The sequence below is a fragment of the Chelonia mydas genome, chromosome 7, assembly GCF_015237465.2.
Source record: "Chelonia mydas isolate rCheMyd1 chromosome 7, rCheMyd1.pri.v2, whole genome shotgun sequence".
Taxonomy (NCBI): Eukaryota; Metazoa; Chordata; order Testudines; family Cheloniidae; genus Chelonia; species Chelonia mydas.
In genome coordinates, this window is record NC_057853.1 from 79123550 (window position 1) to 79141628 (window position 18079).

At 38.1% G+C, this 18079-nt stretch overlaps 2 protein-coding genes across 4 annotated transcripts in view; one reads left to right on the plus strand and one right to left on the minus strand.

Annotated features, from left to right (window-relative positions):
* Nucleotides 1-18079, minus strand: part of CTNNA3 (catenin alpha 3) — an 891674-nt gene that overhangs the window by 504639 nt on the left and 368956 nt on the right. The window lies entirely within an intron of this gene.
* LRRTM3 (leucine rich repeat transmembrane neuronal 3) overlaps nucleotides 1-18079 on the plus strand; it is a 119382-nt gene that overhangs the window by 2195 nt on the left and 99108 nt on the right. The window contains 1 exon segment of the mRNA XM_007054634.4: nucleotides 2-151. Within this exon segment, the coding sequence (XP_007054696.1) occupies nucleotides 2-151 (150 nt within the window).

Below are 18079 nucleotides of genomic sequence, written 5' to 3' on the forward strand. Positions count from 1 at the left end.
AAAAAAAAAACGACAGTCACTGAAGCAAATGACTCCAACCACACAGGAATTTTATGTAGATTATAAACCTACCAACACTGAAACCAGTGAGATGTTGCTGAATGGAACAGGACCCTGCACGTATAACAAATCAGGCTCCAGGGAATGTGAGGTATGAACCGTTGAGATAAAAAAAGCTTTTAAAAGCTGGGAAATAGTGGTGCTTTATTGAACTCTAGTGACTATAAAGGGGACGTGGGGGGTTTTCACTCCTTTGGCACAGCACTTCCATGTCACTTTTTTGGTACATTCATAATACCGGTCATTTTACTCTCATACATAATCAACTCATTGAAATTTAAATACCACAAATAATATGAAGCTTCAGCTCTATTGTACAGATCATCTGCTGATTTCATTAAAATCTCACTTGTTTTCAAATAGAAAACTTCTTTCATAACTAATCCACCACATCTGCAGTGAGTGTGCCTCTGTTTGGGGGAGAAAAATGACAACAATACAAAGAAAAATGTTTTGAAGTTCACTTTATGAATCAAAGACACATTGAATGAGCCAGGTACTATAGCTTCATATAAATTCTAGGAGTTGCTTGAGCTTAGAGATGGTGCAGGAACAGCCCTGAAAGAATGCTTGATTTTTGTGCCATGTAAAGCATGATCAAAAAGCCAATGCTAAGTAAAAGTTTCAGGAGACCAGTGTGTGTCACAGAAAGCTAAGGGGAGAGAAAAATCCAGGCTTAATAAAGAAAACAGAAAAGAATGTAGAATGCAGTTTACTGTACTATATGAAAATACAAAGAGTTTCTAGGGCTGATAACTACTAATAGAAATCTGTTCATGTGGCTTCATACAAAAGGTGCCAGTGTTTATCCCTTCTTACATCCAGTTGCCTTTCAGAAAGTAGTCAAAAGGCATTCATTAAACCAGGCGCAGAAATTCCTTATTGATGTAATTAGAGGAACTCAAATGTGCAGTAGCAAATGCAAGACCACTTCCTGCACACATTTGTTTGGGTGCTTATTAGAAATTCTCTTTTCAAGACTGTCAAAGACATTAATGTGGTTAATCAAACCATTAAATCTGTCATTTTCTTCATTTTTTTATTTGTGGTCTGTGCTCATTAGAGTATCTGGATGTGCTTTGCATACCACCCATGTGATAGCTAAATGAAGCTTCAAGTATTTAGAAAGCCAATCAGGGTACATTTTAGAAACACCACAGCAACTGGAAAGAGCTTACAATGAAAACTGGTTATTCTCTAACCAGAGGAAAAATACATCTAAATGATCTTTAAAAAAAATGACAAATGATTTTTATCATCATAACCCTGCTGACATTACAAGAATTCATAGATATTAATTTTTAACGTGAAGTCATTCATCAGTATGTTTCTGGAGCAATCCAGATGGCTATTTGTAATCTGGATCACTGTCCCTCTCCCTCAAAGTCATTGACAAAACTGTATTGATTGCAAAATATACCATCACCCATATATTAAAATAAGTTATAATCCTAACATATTAGACAAAGGATCTTTTAAACGCTCTTCTTTCTCATTTTTCAAATAGAACAGCATCATTAAAGAAGCTAATCAGTAATTTCATTATCTCTATTTTGTAACTTGATTTGGCTTAGTAAATTGCACGTCTTTGACCACTTGGGAGGGAATGTTTCTACAGCACAGTTTCACTGCAGCAGATTAGAAAAAGCAAAATCTTTTAACAGGGTGTTCTTGTGGATTCTTTGCTTACTGGGGAAAAATAATCAAAACAAATCACCTTGAACTATGCTAGATATCATGAAACAAGGTCAGAACGCATCATTTAAACAGCACTAATGCACTTAAGCTCATTTTAGTGTAGTAAAATTATTTTCTTTTTTAAGGTCTATAAACAGAAAATAATAGAGAGTGGATTATTCATAAAATACTGAAGCATGTACCATGTAATTCTGGTACCATATGTTTACTGAGTGCAGAGTCTTCGATTCCAACATGATTAATAATGCAGGTGCTTGGTGCACTTTAAACTGTACTGCTGAACATAATGTAATTTTTCCAACTTGTAGTTTTGAAATTCTATATAAAATGTCAGTAAAATGAACACATCTAAATCCATTAAAGAACTATATTTTCTACCAACAAACCTTGCCTATGACTGAAATGAAGGATTAGGGTTTGCCAGAAAGACAGGATTAAAAGGCATGTACTGTTTGGCTTCACCAGTGCCTAAAATGGTGACTAACACTATATGCAGCCAAACAGAAAAAAATACATTTACCAAAAAATGAAAGGATAAAGAACGCTATTTTGGGGTGATTCATATACTTAGAAAAATCTGTTTTATACAACTAATCCAGGATCATTTCTATATAAAAATATTCAGTACATGTTCTAAGTAACTTTGTGTCCTCAGTGAAATATGATGTTAAATATGTTTAAAATATTTTATAAGGTTGACTTTAAAAATGTGTCAAGTTTTTTAATGCCTCAATCTGACCATACATGAAGAAAATACTAAATAGAAAATAATCTACAATCTCTTCCAGAGGAAAATACTTGTAAAAACAAACTGCATTTTTTTAAAATCCAGCTGTGTGTCGGTGTGAAAGAAAGACAGGCACAAAACTGAGGCCAACTATGGAGTCTCTTCAAATACCAGCCACTGAAACCATTATTACTAAATTCTTCAGCGTAGATGGTTAAGATAATAATGAAAATTCAACATGTTTATATTAAAGTATAGACATGATTAGAAAGGCAATTTAGTCAATTATTATATGAAAGATGCCTAATAGTTTATATTTACATTTTCACATATTTTCAGTGGTAAACACAGATGGATGGGTAATGATCACTACAGTTATTTGATAAAGAAACTGCTGGCTCACTGTGCAGAACATAAAGGCCTGTGCCAACAATCCCCAACTGAACAGCTGAAGAGGGCTGAGTTGAATAATGGTTATTAAATCCAGCTGTGGTGACTACGGGTTATAAAAAGGTTTACTCTAGCCTCAAACCATGTTATCTACAGATTAAAAATACCATGTTTGAATCTAGGTGGAGTCCTAGGTTGACCAACTCATGTTACCATTTAGCTACACAATTTAACAACTGTGTTAAAACCACTCGTTTTGGCTGTCTATACCGTACAGTCCTGGTGTCGCAAATCCTAACCGTTTTGATTTCCAGTCCTACAGGGTAAATTCCACTGAACTACAGTAAGTTTTGGTTAAAAAGACTCTCCTTTCCTGAAAAACAGGTGGAGGTTTTTTAAGTTTTCAGGATCATATGGTCCTTCTCATTCTTCCTCAAATATGTGCAAATAACTCTGATCCTGGCCCAGATTTTGCTTTACGTAGGGCAACTTTGTGCCACTCTGTCATAAAGCTACCTTAAACCGTCCAACTGGAGAATTTCTGTTATGCAGAGAAATCAACAGGTGTTGTACAGCAGCCATAGTCCCTTTTATGCTACCCCACCAGATTGCCAGTGTATAGGCATGACTGGAGGAAGTGGGTGTGGACAGGATACCCTTATGTGCCAGTGATCTCCAGGTACCCTTAATTTACACCTTGGACTTGAGTAGTGTCAGGACACTCCAGAAATAGGGGAGCGCCAAGGTGGCTTGAAGCCAGTGATGCCTTCTCCTATTCCTCCTCCAAAAGAGTGCTCCTTGGTCACAGATCGGAACCTGAGGCCCTTCATTCCAGATATAATCTGCTATATCCCTGGGTATGTCTACACTTAAAACACTACGGGGGAATAGCTGCACCTGCACCACTTCAATATAAAAAGAACAGGAGTACTTGTGTCACCTTAGAGACTAACAAATTTATTAGAGCATAAACTTTCATGGGCTCATCCACTTCATCGGATGCATAGAATGGAACACATAGTAAGAAGAAATATATATATATACACAGATAAGTTGGAAGTTGCCATACAAACTGTTAGAGGCTAATTAGTTAAGATGAGCTATTAGCATCAGGAGAAAAAAAACACTTTTGTAGTGATAATCAAGATGGCCCATTTAGACAGTTGACAAGAAGGTGTGAGGATACTTAACATAGGGAAATGGATTCAAAATGTGTAATGATCGAGCCACTCCCAATCTCTGTTCATACCCAAGTTAATGGTATCTAGTTTGCATATTAATTAAAGCTCAGCAGTTTCTCATTGGAATCTGTTTCTGAAGCTTTTCTGTTGCAAAATTGCCATCCTTAAATCTTTTACTGAGTGGCCAGAGAGGTTGAAGTGTTCTTCTACTGGTTTTTGAATGTTACAATTCCTGATGTCAGATTTGTGTCCATTTATTCTTTTGCGTAGAGACTGTCCGGTTTGGCCAATGTACATGGCAGAGGGGCATTGCTGGCACATGATGGCATATATCACATTGGTAGATGTGCAGGTGAACGAGCCCCTGACGGCGTGGCTAATGTTATTAGGTCCTATGATGGTGTCACTTGAATAAATATGTGGACAGAGTTGGCATCGGCTTTGTTGCAAGGATAGGTTCCTGGGTTAGTGTTTTTGTTGTGTGGTGTGTGGTTGCTGGAGAGTATTTGCTTCAGGTTAGAAGGCTGTCTGTAAGCGAGGACTGGTCTGTCTCCCAAGATCTGTGAGAGTGAGGGATCATTTTTCAGGATAGGTTGTAAATCTTTCATGATGCGCTGGAGAGGTTTTAGTTGGGGGCTGAAGGTGATGGCTAGTGGTGTTCTGTTATTTTCTTTGTTGGGCCTGTCCTGTAGTTGGTGACTTCTGGGTACTCTTCTGTCAACTTCAATCTGTTTTTTCACTTCAGCAGGGGGGTATTGTAGTTTTAAGAATGCTTGATAGAGATCTTGTAGGTGTTTGTCTCTGTCTGAGGGATTGGACCAAATGTGGTTGTATCTTAGAGCTTGGCTGTAGACAATGGATCGTGTGGTGTGTCCTGGATGGAAGCTAGAGGCATGTAGGTATATAGACACTATACACCTATATAGACACTCCTTATGCCAACAAGAGGGATTCTCCTGTCAACATAGGTACCCCACCTCCCCAATTCTTCCATCGAGCTAGCACTGCCTACATGAGGATTTAGGTCAGTATAACTATGTTTCCAGTGGGGTGGATTTTTCACACACCCCTGAGTCGTAGCTATATGAAGTAATCTCCTAGTGTAGGCCAGGCCCCTGTCTACTGGTTTTTTATTCTCTTTTGATTTGTATTTGTATTTTATATTTTTAAAAAGTGATATGAACAGAAGCAAGCACAAAATCAGCGCCCCAGAAACCCTAAACAGAGCTGGTGAATAACTGATTTTTCAGTTCAGCCAGCAAACTGAAAAAATCAGGAGAAAATATTTGGTTCAGTTCCAAAAATGTTTAGATTTTCTCACAAATTTGAAAAGTCTATTTCAGGCCAGCAAAGTGTAAGAGAGAGAAAGTGGGAGTACATTTCCCCCTTTACAACCTTTAGCCCAGTGGTTAGGCACTTGCCAGGGATGTAGAACACCCTGGTTTCAATCCCCAGTCCTGAGCAAGACTTGAATTTAGATTCAAATCTTTTCTTTGCCTGATTCAGAGGAGTGATCTGAATCCACATCTCCTACCTCCTATATAAGTTACTGAATTATCAGGCTGTAGAGGCATTCTCTCTCTCTGGCACACTGAACATTTAAGTATTTTTTTCAGTGTGGAACAGCTTCAACAGGAGATACTGAGCAGAATAGCCTATATTATAGCCTGGTAGTTAGGATGCTCACCTGGCAGGAGGGAGATCTGAGTTCAAGTTCCAGCTCCACTGAATATTTAAGTTTTTATACTGAGAAGTGGAACAGTTTCCAAAAATAGAGACTGAGAGCAACTCATCCCAGCACAGCTTTTCACCTGGTGGTTAGGTCACCTACCTAGGAGGGAGGAGCTATGAGTTTAAGTGCCTGATCCAGAGCAGGAATTCAAACCTTGATCTCCCACAACCCAGGCAAGGACTCTAAACATTGGGCTAAAGGTAAGAAAGGAAGGAAGAGGCGGACACAGTTTCCTGGCTCTGTGACCTGGTGAAGTCCAATATAAAAATGTAATTTAAAAAAATGTACTGTATAACTTTCCTGAAAAGGCAATTGGATATTCTGACATAGTTTACTACATTCTAATGGTCTGCATAATAGTTAGCCACGCAACTCTAGATAAATATTCTTTCAGCTGAATTTGTGTGGAACCATAGTGACATCCAGTGGCTGATTAGATTAATCACAGGTGTCTCTCTATTTCAGTTCACACTCATGTTTTGGCTTTAAATTTGTCTTGTGCTATACATCATAATAGTAGAATGCGGTTCCCTTCCAACTCTGTATTATGCTAAGTATTCAACTGCACTGCAATCACATTTATTTCACATTTCTGCATGAGTCTTAATCTAAATTAATTCAGTGAGTGAATGAAGAAAGTGGCAGCAGTATAAAAATGCTGGCAAGAAATGTGCCGGGCTGTAATTGTTATTACATCACTAGCAGCTAATGAAAGGTTCATATAATATAAGAAATACAAGGTGCAGGCAAGAATTAAATTATTATTATTATATATTTATAAAGCACTATTAACTAGCATCAAGATATCATATAAAATAAACTCAAAACATAGAAGTACATTCAACATAAAGAAAGAAAAGAAATATTTTAAATGCAATTTTAAAATATTGAAACACTTGATCAGATATCAAAGGGGAGGACATTCAACCACCTTGAGGCCAAATTAGAAAAAGCCCAGTACCTGGAAAATGTACATGCTAGAGAAAGCACAACAAACCAATTATCTGACCAGGAGTGTAAAACCCATCCAGTAAGATAAACCTGAATTGAATTCACAAAAACTAACTTAAAGGTATGAGAGTGACAAGGTGGGTGAGGCAATACTTTCTTTTCTCTGTGAGGCTTGAAAGCTTGTTTCTTCCATCAAGAGAAGTTGGTCTAATAAAAGAAAGTATTAACTCACCCACCTTATCTCTCTGAAATCCTGGGGCCAACATGTCTACAACAACACTATTAACCAAGGGATTTAAGACTTATTCACTACATTAATGCTTTGCTTGTTAGTCAATGGATATCAAGTAGCTTTGAATAGCATTAACTATTCAGCCTAACCAAACACTTACTAGCCCTAGCCAACAATGAACTGCAGCAATCTCTGGAGTGGAGAGCAGCAGTTGTTTAATAAAACTCATAGCAACTCTATCCAAAAAGTAGAAGTAGTTTTTTAACAAGTGGATCAAACAAGTGGCCTACTGAAGTCAATGAAAGGGTTTGACACTGACTTCAGTGTGGCCCAATCTTTCACCCAGTGTGTCCAACTGAAACTGCAGGAAGAATGTAAGTAAACCGAATTCTGAAACAAATTATCTGAGGTTGAATTTAGGCAGGACACCTGTCTCACTACCTATACTGGAAAATACTACAAGCTCTTTAATGGCCAGATGGAGTCAATGGCTTTGACTTTCCACCTCATCTGAAAGATGGCAACTTTAGAGTACAGTGTCCCTTAATCTACTTGAATATTCATTTAACTCTGACTCAGGAGGAACATAGAAAATTGTGATGACAAGTATGTACTCAGGTGTTTGTCTTCAGGTGTCCCATTACATTGGTGATTTCATGCCTTGATTTTTCTCCCATCTCACCTTGCAAGATTTGATGTTATCACAGAAAAAAATTATATGGGTAAAGATTTAAATTTTCTCCTCAGGCTAACCGGTAGCCAATCTAACTGGTGGCATAATGGCATGACATGGGGACAATAGGGTGCAGAAAAGATTCGTCACATGACTACTCTGAATGGCTTATAAACAGGAAATACATGAATTAAAGATACTCTGGCAGCAGCTCTACAGAGAGATGACCAGCTGTGGACCAATATTTTAACTAACAGTGCAATTAGAAAATTTCACATCTTAGAAACTAGCACACCTTGTTATAGCAATGAGCATATAGCAGTCACCATTATTAAGTCAGCATTTTCTAACAGTTATGTCTCTTGGCATATGGCAGCATTTCCTATATTTGTAATAGGTTATAACTGTGGTATAGTCAATACAATGGTGTGGCAACTGTTGGTAAATTTTTAATGGCTGCTAATGTAGGTGCCACCATGTAATATTAGTTGAAGAGGGGAGTGCTCAAGAGTGGGAATGCGTGAGTCCTGTAGTTATAGTAAAGGGTTGTGAGTACATGTCCCATTTCCCCAGTGGTTACACATATGCTAAAAGGGGGGCAAGATTAAGTAAAAAGTGCTTGAGTTCTTACTCAGAGAAAAAAGATTTGTGCATTTCCAAAAATATTTATATATTTAGATTTTTTTAATATTCCCATCTAGTGCTCTGGGCATATATAAACCTTGGTACTAATCTTTTACCCATTTTTACCTTACATCTGCCTTCAGTGTGGATAAGAGTTATTTTCTGGAGATGTTACAGGTATCTGCATGGAAATCTGGGTATGAATTGATCTGTGAACAATTCAAACTTTTTGCATTGACTATTTTGTTACCTCCCGCATAATGGTTTTTAGTACTTCTTGCATTGATGTCATGCTGCTAGTTATGATGAATCAGTGAGGATATAATATTATATATACCCAGCAGTGCTAAGTTTCAGAGGTATTAATTCTGCTGTTAATGTCAAAGTGGCAGGCTGTCAGCTACCGTGTATGGGTATGACAAGGATACTCAGTGAAAAGAGCTTTTGAAGTACTTCTATGATTCTTCCTTAACCACCTATGCCACAATTAATGCTGGGTAAATCTCCCACTGACTTTCAGTTGGAGTTGAGCATCTAACTGCCCTTTGTGTCTAAAAATCTTCCCAGAGAAGTTTGAATTTGGTTGGTGTTTAAGCTTCCTCCACAAGATGGGATTCTTTGCTCTGAGAGTCTATATAAGGCCCATCTAAGCAAGGCTACCTTGCTGAAGGCTTTCGCAAGTCTATCAGAGGTGAGGGACAACAGTTATATTTCAGTGGAATAGATGGCAGAGTGGAAGTCTTCGCTGTATTAAGTGCTTAACATTACATTTCCAAAAAAAAAAAAATTAACGTAGATAAGAGCCTCTGCTTTTTCCCTGTCCCTTCACCTACTTCTTTGTACCACTCCTCCAAACTTCACTCAATCCCTTGCACTCCATTAATGTCCTGCTGGTTCCTGTACTTCCTTCATCCCACCCTCCATGCCCTGCCAGTGTTCTCTTCCCATGCATCCAATTCTTCCCCTAACCATTTCTAGGCTGAGCCAGAAAGAGTTATGAATTTCAAGCAAATGTTCAGGACACCACGGACAAGGTCCTCATCTCCGTACAATCAGTTCCATTGAAATCTATTTATACCAGCATTTCTGATTTTTACCAGTCTTCCTAGAAACTCTAAGAACATAAGAATGGCCAAACTGGGTCGGACCAATGGGCTATCTATCCCAGGTTCCTGTCTTCTAGTTTGGGATGAGATGCAGCAAAATTTCAGGAAAATTGGTTGCTTTTTGGTGGAGGAGGAAAGTGGTTGAAAATAGGATGTATAAAGAGTGGCTACTGATGATTCTCTCTATATATTTAAAGTAACTGAACTTATTTGAGCCTTAGAAAAAAGTTTTATTGGGGCTTGGTTTAAGTGTTTGACAAAGGTTCAGAAGTTCTTATTTTAACCAAGCTAGTTAGTCCACTATTAATTGCTATCATATCATACTCACCCAAAACATTTAGTGATTATTTGAGAACAGGTTTTTTCCTCTCTCTAAGGTGTATCAAATTCAGTTTAATATTCCAGCATATTAGATTTTTACTGACAATCACAGAATGTTACTCAGAGTATAATATCCTTCCACACCACAGTGTTCTACAAATATAGTAATATATGAGTCACTAGGTTCTATTCTGCATTACCTTATACCAACCAGCTTCTTCTCATTCACACTGTAGTACACTGAATACAAATACATACCATATATTAGCAATTCACCATTCACAGATTAAGGTCACATATTGCAGCTGTGATTCACACTGCAATATACTGTCTACCAATTTCATAATACCAGAGAGATTCATAGTATACAGTACTGAGTAGGAAATGTGGAGCCAGTCCTTAATTGCCTCTACAGCTGTGATTAACTAGTTTCTTATTTTTTGTTACTTCTCTATTTGAATTCAGATTAAATATTAAGTGCAAGATCACACTTGACAGTTATTTCTAAGCTACAATGTCAACATTATACTGGGCATGCAGCAAAATCTACCTGGTAGTATTAATAATACTGTACATTGCTATTGCCACATAGTTTATTTGCCCTTGTTTAAAAAACACTTCCCCTTCACACATGTATGATTTTGGATAGTAAGTTTCTTTGTACCTAAATCAAAATGACCACATAAAAATATGTTTTGTAATGAACAGCTATAAGAACATATGATAAAAGCATATGTGTTTCCTTTAAATAGAGTCCCACATTAAGGCTTTGCAAATTCTAAATCTTCATTATTGGTTTAACGTTCTCAACAACAGAATGTCAAAAATAAAAATCGAGCTGCTATAGGGGAGCAGTTAGCTCTGTGAAGCAGTATGCATTTGATATTTTCTAGTAAAGCTCTTTCCAAACATTCATTTTATAGCTTAAGGAAATCTAAACACAAATACAGTCTCTCAACATTCTGAATTTCTATAACTGATGTCATTGGTGAACATGAAGTTATTTTTAAATAATAAACTATTGCCCAGTTGACCAGAAGGTGGTGACTTTGTAGTGAGAAAGGTAACTGTGAACTGCATGTCCTTAAATCATCTGTAGCATAAACCAGCAGGATTCTGTTGGGGATGTGTTTATGAATGTTTTAATAAGAACACAATCACAGAAATCTCTCTGTTGTAAAATGGAAGCTGTCTTTTCTTCACCTACTACAATATATAAATCAGATGGTCCATTTACAATAGGAATAATCTTTTTATGGCAGTGTAAAACAATTTTAATAGTAGGTTGAATAATCAAACTTGAGACTATGTTTTATTTGGATTTTAATAGTATTTTGAATTAAAGCCACTCCATATCAGAAACTCTACATAAAAATCACTGGTTTCTTTCCCCAATCCCATAGAACCAGTGATTTGTATGGTTTGGTTTCATGTATAAACTGACATGGCAAATACTAAATTTAACAAAGCCAATTTCTTTTAAAACCTCATCTCACTAATTACATCCATCTAGTGTGTAAAATACATTTTGTCAGTAAAGAACAGAGGACTTCAATTAAATTTAAATCCTTATTCAGCACTATAACCTTAGTGGCTCCAAGTCATTAATGAGGTGGTAAAAGAAAATGCTCCCAGATACAGACTCTGTACTGAGAAATCATTACAAGTATTCATCATTTCCATTTAGTCCATATGCTTAAGAAATTAGCCTATATTCATTGCAATTCCCTGTTTAACAAAAAAAGCAAGAAGATACCAAAATACAAGCTTCCCTAAATGTATACAAAACACTTTCCAAGGGAGGCTGCCTTTCCCTATCCCCCAGGACTCCCAAAATATCTAATGTGGCATTCGGTCTGACTGCTAGCTGTCTGGTATGGTGGCGTTGATTAAAACTCAGACATCCACTGCATGGAGCTTACTGCAGCCTGCCATCAAGCAACATTATTTAAACATTTGTTTGAAGCTGAAGTCAGTCACAGCTGCTAAATTTGTGAAACACTCAGCTCCTTCCTCAGGCAGCCAGCAGACAGAAGGGCTCCAATGGGAAGCTATGCTAGTAGATACCCACAGGTAGCAAAACTCTGCCACAGAAGAACATGAGGTTCTTTATGTACGTTTAGTTCTTTGAACTTGTACAGGAGAAGAGGCTTTAAGTAGAACAAAGGATGCTGTCAAAATTTGACTTAAAGGCAACTGGGAAGAGTTCTACTCACCAGATCTGGACAAAAAAAAAATTCTTCCTTCTTCATCGTAACGGTAGAGATAGGTGGTGGAACATGCTTGAGCTCATGCATTTTAACTATGATATTGGAAGGCTGCTCTGGGTTAGTTCATTAATAATATCCATGGAAGGATGTGAAAAAAGTAATAAGTGCAACCATGAGGGGAACATGTCATATTCCCACCAACAGTTTACTATCTTGTTCCTTTCAATGTGTCAGCAACAGGACTTCTTATTAATTTTCACCCCGGTTCCCCACCCCGAACAGATTTTTAATGCGGTCATGCCTGTGGAGAGAGCTGTGTTACAGTGGAAGAATTCCACAGTCCCAGGTTAGGTGAATCTACAAAGATTGTTCAGGTCAGGCATATTTTTAGAATAGGGTAAAATGTTACCATTCGTTACTTTGTCAGGCTTTTCTGCCTCTTCATAATCTTCTTTTCTGTTTTAATGTTTTATATCTCAGAAATGAGAGAGACTCCAAAGGCTACAGATAGATGTCAGCTTCTCTGAAAGCCCTACCCCAATCCAGCAAAGATTCTTCTGCCTCCAAAGTTCCTTGCTCCCAAACAAATGCACTTCCAATTGCAAAGGAGCTTCCAGACACAAATAAACATTAGTTAATTGTGAAGCAAAGGACAGAATTCCTCATCTGATTATACCTCCAGAGCAAGAGTTACACGGGAAAGTGTATTCCAGCAATAGAGATTTTAATTTTCAGTAGGTAACAAGAAAGGAACATGGGGGGAAAAGAGATGGGAAAAAGATAAAGCAGAAAGGCAGGATAGAGGTTGCTCTGACTCTCCAAACTAGAAAAGAAATGGGTAAGGGTGGCCAGGTAGAAAGAAAATAAGAAACTCGATGGGCAAAAAGAAATGTTGGCTCCTCATTGCATGCATGCAACTTCTTTACCCCCATTTACCATTTAGACTCCTTAAATCAAAGGACCCGATTGTATTTCCAGTGGAGCTGTACTGTAAGGAAGAGAGAATGAAGTATTAGGGACACAGATCCACTGCCTCATTACCACCTCACCCAGCCACAACCTCTGCGAGGGACGCAGTGCTGACAACAGCTCCAGCAAAAATGCACATCCCTGCACTACACGCTCATGGAGTGCAGTCTTAGGAGCGCTACGAGAGGGAACTCTCTTCATCTAGGGCAGCTATAATTTGGCCACAGAAACTTCTGTGTTAACTGTCAGACATTAACAGATGGTAGTTAGGGTGACACAGTTGAATATTTTTATTCATAAGGGACACAGGAGTTTGCCTGTATATGAAAGTTTCATTGAGAAATGCAAGTTGGAAAAAAGGTCCTTTGGCTATAACCAAATTCAAGCACAGAAGCAAGCAAACTCTCAAGTGCATAACTGTTTTATGTTAACTATGGCTTGAATAGTTAATATAGTCAGAATGTTTAATTTCATTTATTGATCACTAATCATTACATCCATCCTCCCTGTAAAAGGACATATAAGTACCTTCACAAGCACCGTGCTAACTGGCTCTAGATACTATCTGTTAGTAGTGGCAAGCCCTGGCTTTGAGTGCCTGCGTGGGTGATGTGGCTATCTGGTCCACAGAGAAGAAAAGGGACCTACAGTCACCTCCCCCAGATAAATGAGTTTTCCTTTAGCTTAAGTGGTAGAGGCCTGTCCTTTAGTAGGTAAAAGATCCAGGGTTCTGCTCCCAGCTCTGTGCGCAAGTGATTTATACAGTACGTTGTCTCATTATGGCAGAATTTATATACACACTTCCTTCATTACTGGTTTCTGCCCTGCTCCATGACCCCTTTCCTAATATTAACTATCACACTGGTAACAAGGTCAATGTAATGCACCTTTTGGTTTCTGTCTTGGGCAATATCTTTTGTTTCTAGGCCAATATTATTGATATTGGTTAAAACCACTTAGTCCTATGTTATTTTTTAGTAATTTCTTTAAATGGAGAATTGATGTTGTAAGGTTGAAACCTTTGTTTATGGTTCTCAAGTAGAACTACACTGATTTTGTAATAAGAGACATGTGAGCTATAGTGAAACAATTGATTTCCTTAAAGCTAAAATCAAGCAATATTTCCAAAATCCACACCTTCATTATGAAACCTGTACCAGCAAGCCAGACAAGTTTTACATGAAACATCATCATAATGTTCAAAGAAGAGTTCTGAACTATAAATCAATGTCTAGGTTATTGCTGAGTTACTGGCCTTAGTTTAACAGTATTCTGATTAATTTAGAAGAAAGCATTTGATTTCCTAAAGCCACTCTGTATTTTGATAGTGCTGCCGCTGTCAGGGTTTTGTAGCAGTCTCACATTTCAACCAAATTGATTTGTAATGTTAATGTCAATGATTTATTGTGGTACCACATGTATATTACAGCCAAGACGTCTTTACACTGGAAAAAGGCAGCAGATTTGCCTAAGGCTAATTTCATAGTACTTTAATTATTAAAAAAAATCTTCCATTTTTTCTATGTACTTGAAAAGGCTTGGGGGAATGGCAGCCTCAGAAAAAGAAGTCCTCTATTTATCGACAGGGTACTTTACAAGGCAGACAGCTATACTGCAGTGTACAGACAACATTTCTTCAGCTGATCTGGTTAATTAAAATGCATGGTTATAACAGGCTCTCTCAGAGTTACAGCTGAATAATCTGTGACTCCTTTTTCCTCAGTGCCATAATGCACTTTGGGTCTATTTAATAGGACTATTTTAAGACAGTTTAATCCAAGATTTATAACCTACATTCTGGGACAGGGATTCCTTCCTTTCCTGTAAGATTTCCAAATGAGAACAAGCATTTTGGTAAAAAGAAAAGGAGTACTTGTGGCACCTTAGAGATGAACAAATTTATTTGAGCATAAGCTTTTGCGAGCTACAGCTCACTTCATCGGATGCATTCAGTGCAACCGTAGCTCACGAAAGCTTATGCTCAGATAAATTTGTTCGTCTCTAAGGTGCCACAAGTACTCCTTTTCTTTTTGCGAATACAGACTAACGGCTGCTACTCTGAAACCTGTCATTATGCAAGGCACTGAATTTAGCCGTATGGAGTGGAAAGTCCACTGAATGCATCCGATGAAGTGAGCTGCAGCTCACGAAAGCTTATGCTCAAATAAATTTGTTAGTCTCTAAGGTGCCACAAGTACTCCTTTTCTTTTTACCAAAATGCTTGTTCTCATTTGGAAATCTTACAGGAAAGGAAGGAATCCCTGTCCCAGAATGTAGGTTATAAATCTTGGATTAAACTGTCTTAAAATAGTCCTATTAAATAGACCCAAAGTGCATTATGGCACTGAGGAAAAAGGAGTCACAGATTATTCAGCTGTAACTCTGAGAGAGCCTGTTATAACCATGCATTTTAGCTCACGAAAGCTTATGCTCAGATAAATTTGTTCGTCTCTAAGGTGCCACAAGTACCCCTTTTCTTTTTGCAAATACAGACTAATATGGCTGCTACTCTGAAACCTGTGGTTTTGGTAAAGAATCCCTTGAATATTTGTAACCTGTGCTCTTAGCTGTGCCCCCTTTTCAATACAATGAAATGAGTGAACCCCATTTTGTATCAGCACTGGAAATGGTGACTTGAGACCCTCCCTCCCAAACAAAACAAAACCAGCATATTAGGGGACTAACAAATTGTTTTTAGAATAAATCATTAAGTATACTTTTGCTGAAAGAATTCAGACAAGTCTGGGAGGGAGAGATGAGAAGGGGGACAGCTGCAATTCTGATAGAAAATCTATTCCAGGCAGTAGATGCAGCAGAATTGAAAGTGCAGTGAAAATTCACATTTAATTTAGCATTTGCAAATATATCATGGTGATGTATGGCACCAACACAGATGGAGGAGATTTGTAAATGAGAATTTGCTTTGCAGGTCTGTGGGGATGAAATAGGATGTGAAACAGTCTAGAATAAAATGGTCTCAAATTTGGCATCCAAAAATGGTGGACAATTGAAAATCTAGCCTTTTCCTTTCCTGTTTCTCAGTTTAGCCATCTGTAAAATCTTTATAAGACCTGTAGAGCTTATTCATTCTATATTCGTAAAGCATTTTGTGATCTTGGATTAAAGATGCTACACGGACCTGATCTTGATTTCAATAGGCTTGGATCAGTCCTTTGTATGTAAAATATTATATTTAGATCCCTGTGTAGTTTTGGAAAGGACATCTCAGCCTGGAATCAAGCCATTTATTTAATTTTTTGCACTGAGGTCTCCTGAGGATTCAGAAGTTTTTCTGATCCATAAAGCTGAAGTTTTTCCTTTTATGAAGACATTTTCTTTTCTGTGGTTTCAGACCTACCTATATTCTTAGGCTGTCAAGGAGTCTGCTGGCCTCATAGGTAGGTTAGACAAACCTCAGAACTGCCCTAATTTATATTCAGCTGCCCAATAAGACCTGCTAAGATTACCTAAAATGCAGCAATGCTCCAGCCACACCCTCCTTTTCCTTCCTGGATTCACTTGGCTCATATCCTATGATGGGGATTGTCAGATGGTGGCTTTGTGCTACGCAGGAAAACCCATGCACTAAGGGTATTCTACTGGGAGCAGGGGGGTAGATCCATTATCTTTACGTCCCCTTTATGAAAGCAGAGAAAAAAAATCGGACAGTGAAGAATCATTTTTCCCTATCTCTAGCATGATTTTGATTTTCTTTAATGGAGAAGACCGTGTGCCCTTTGAGTTTTTCAGTAGTATCATTAGCTTTCTCAGGTTAACCACCAGCACAGACACAGGCTGTTCTTTACGAAGTGCTGTTTTGCTTGACAGTAGTAATAATGAATATGGCAACAGCAAGATAATAGCAACAGCCTTATGCTTTCCTAATTCCATTAACTTTCCAGAAATCAAGATTTTCAGAACCAAAGGGAGTGGAGCCAATAGCCATGTCAGTGACCATTAACCTTCCCTTTATTTACTTCCTTTTTAACGTTTGGGAGTTTAATTCCAATACTGTAGCCTACAGCCTGTGGAGTTGGAACTTCAATAAGATGCAGTTTAGAGCAAACAAACGTGATGTTTTCAAATTGCAAAGACAGGATTGTAGTGGTGGATTCTGACTTGTGAGGCAATGAAAGGAAATCCTTGAATCCAGGCAGCTAATTGACACCTCTAGAGACCACACCCTTTCTCAACCTGTACTTCTCTCCCCCAGGCCAAAGGCAAAAAATATGCTAAGGCATTCAACATATTTTCTAATATCTTTGAAGCAGTTTATCATTTTACTTGCCACCTGTCTATACAAGATGCTTCCTATCATGTAAAATATTGTACATTTTTCCCATGGCCCAGTTTAGAGTAATTCTCCAAATGACCCAGAGAAGCAGTGATGGGGAGGCAATTATCTGATAAACTCTCAGGTTTTCAACTCCTTGTTAGCATTCTGGATAGCTTAAGGCGGGGATTTGGAATGCAATATTCAACTCTTTACCTTTAGGCCAATAACATGAATGCGTGGAAATTTTTGGGGACTCTTGTTATAGGTTAGAAAATCTCTCACTCATTAATCGAAATTCTCCACCATTCATTCCATTCTGGTTATTTGATTAGATAGCAAATATTAACCAACAGTTCTTCAGACGATAAATGTTCCATATAAGCCAAAAATGGACATACCTGGAGCTTACCAGTGCTGTACACACAATGGGTGCTTTTGCAGATATGCTTACCACAAAGTCTGAGGGTATGTCTACACTACCTTCCGGATCAGCAGGCAGCGATCGATCCAGTGGGGGTCGATTTATCACGTCTAGTCTAGACGCAATAAATCAATCCCCGAGTGCTCTCCCATTGACTCCTGTACTCCACCGCCATGAGAGGCGCAGGCGGAGTCAATGGGGGAGCAGCAGCAGTCGACTCACCGCAGTGAAGACACCACGGTAAGTCGATCTAAGTATGTCGACTTCAGCTACGTTATTCATGTAGCTGAAGTTGCATAATTTAGATCGATCCCCCCTCCATCCCAGTGTAGACCAGGGCTAAGATAGGTTTCTAAAAGTTCAGCCTTCTACATCATATTCATAAATTAATACTCTCAGAAAAGAAAACCTAGTGCTATCTTATCAATTTTACATAAAACTGTCTTATGATGCAGTTTGAGGGGTTAAAATTCCCAGAAATTCAGGGCAGAGAAGCCAAGCAGTGGGG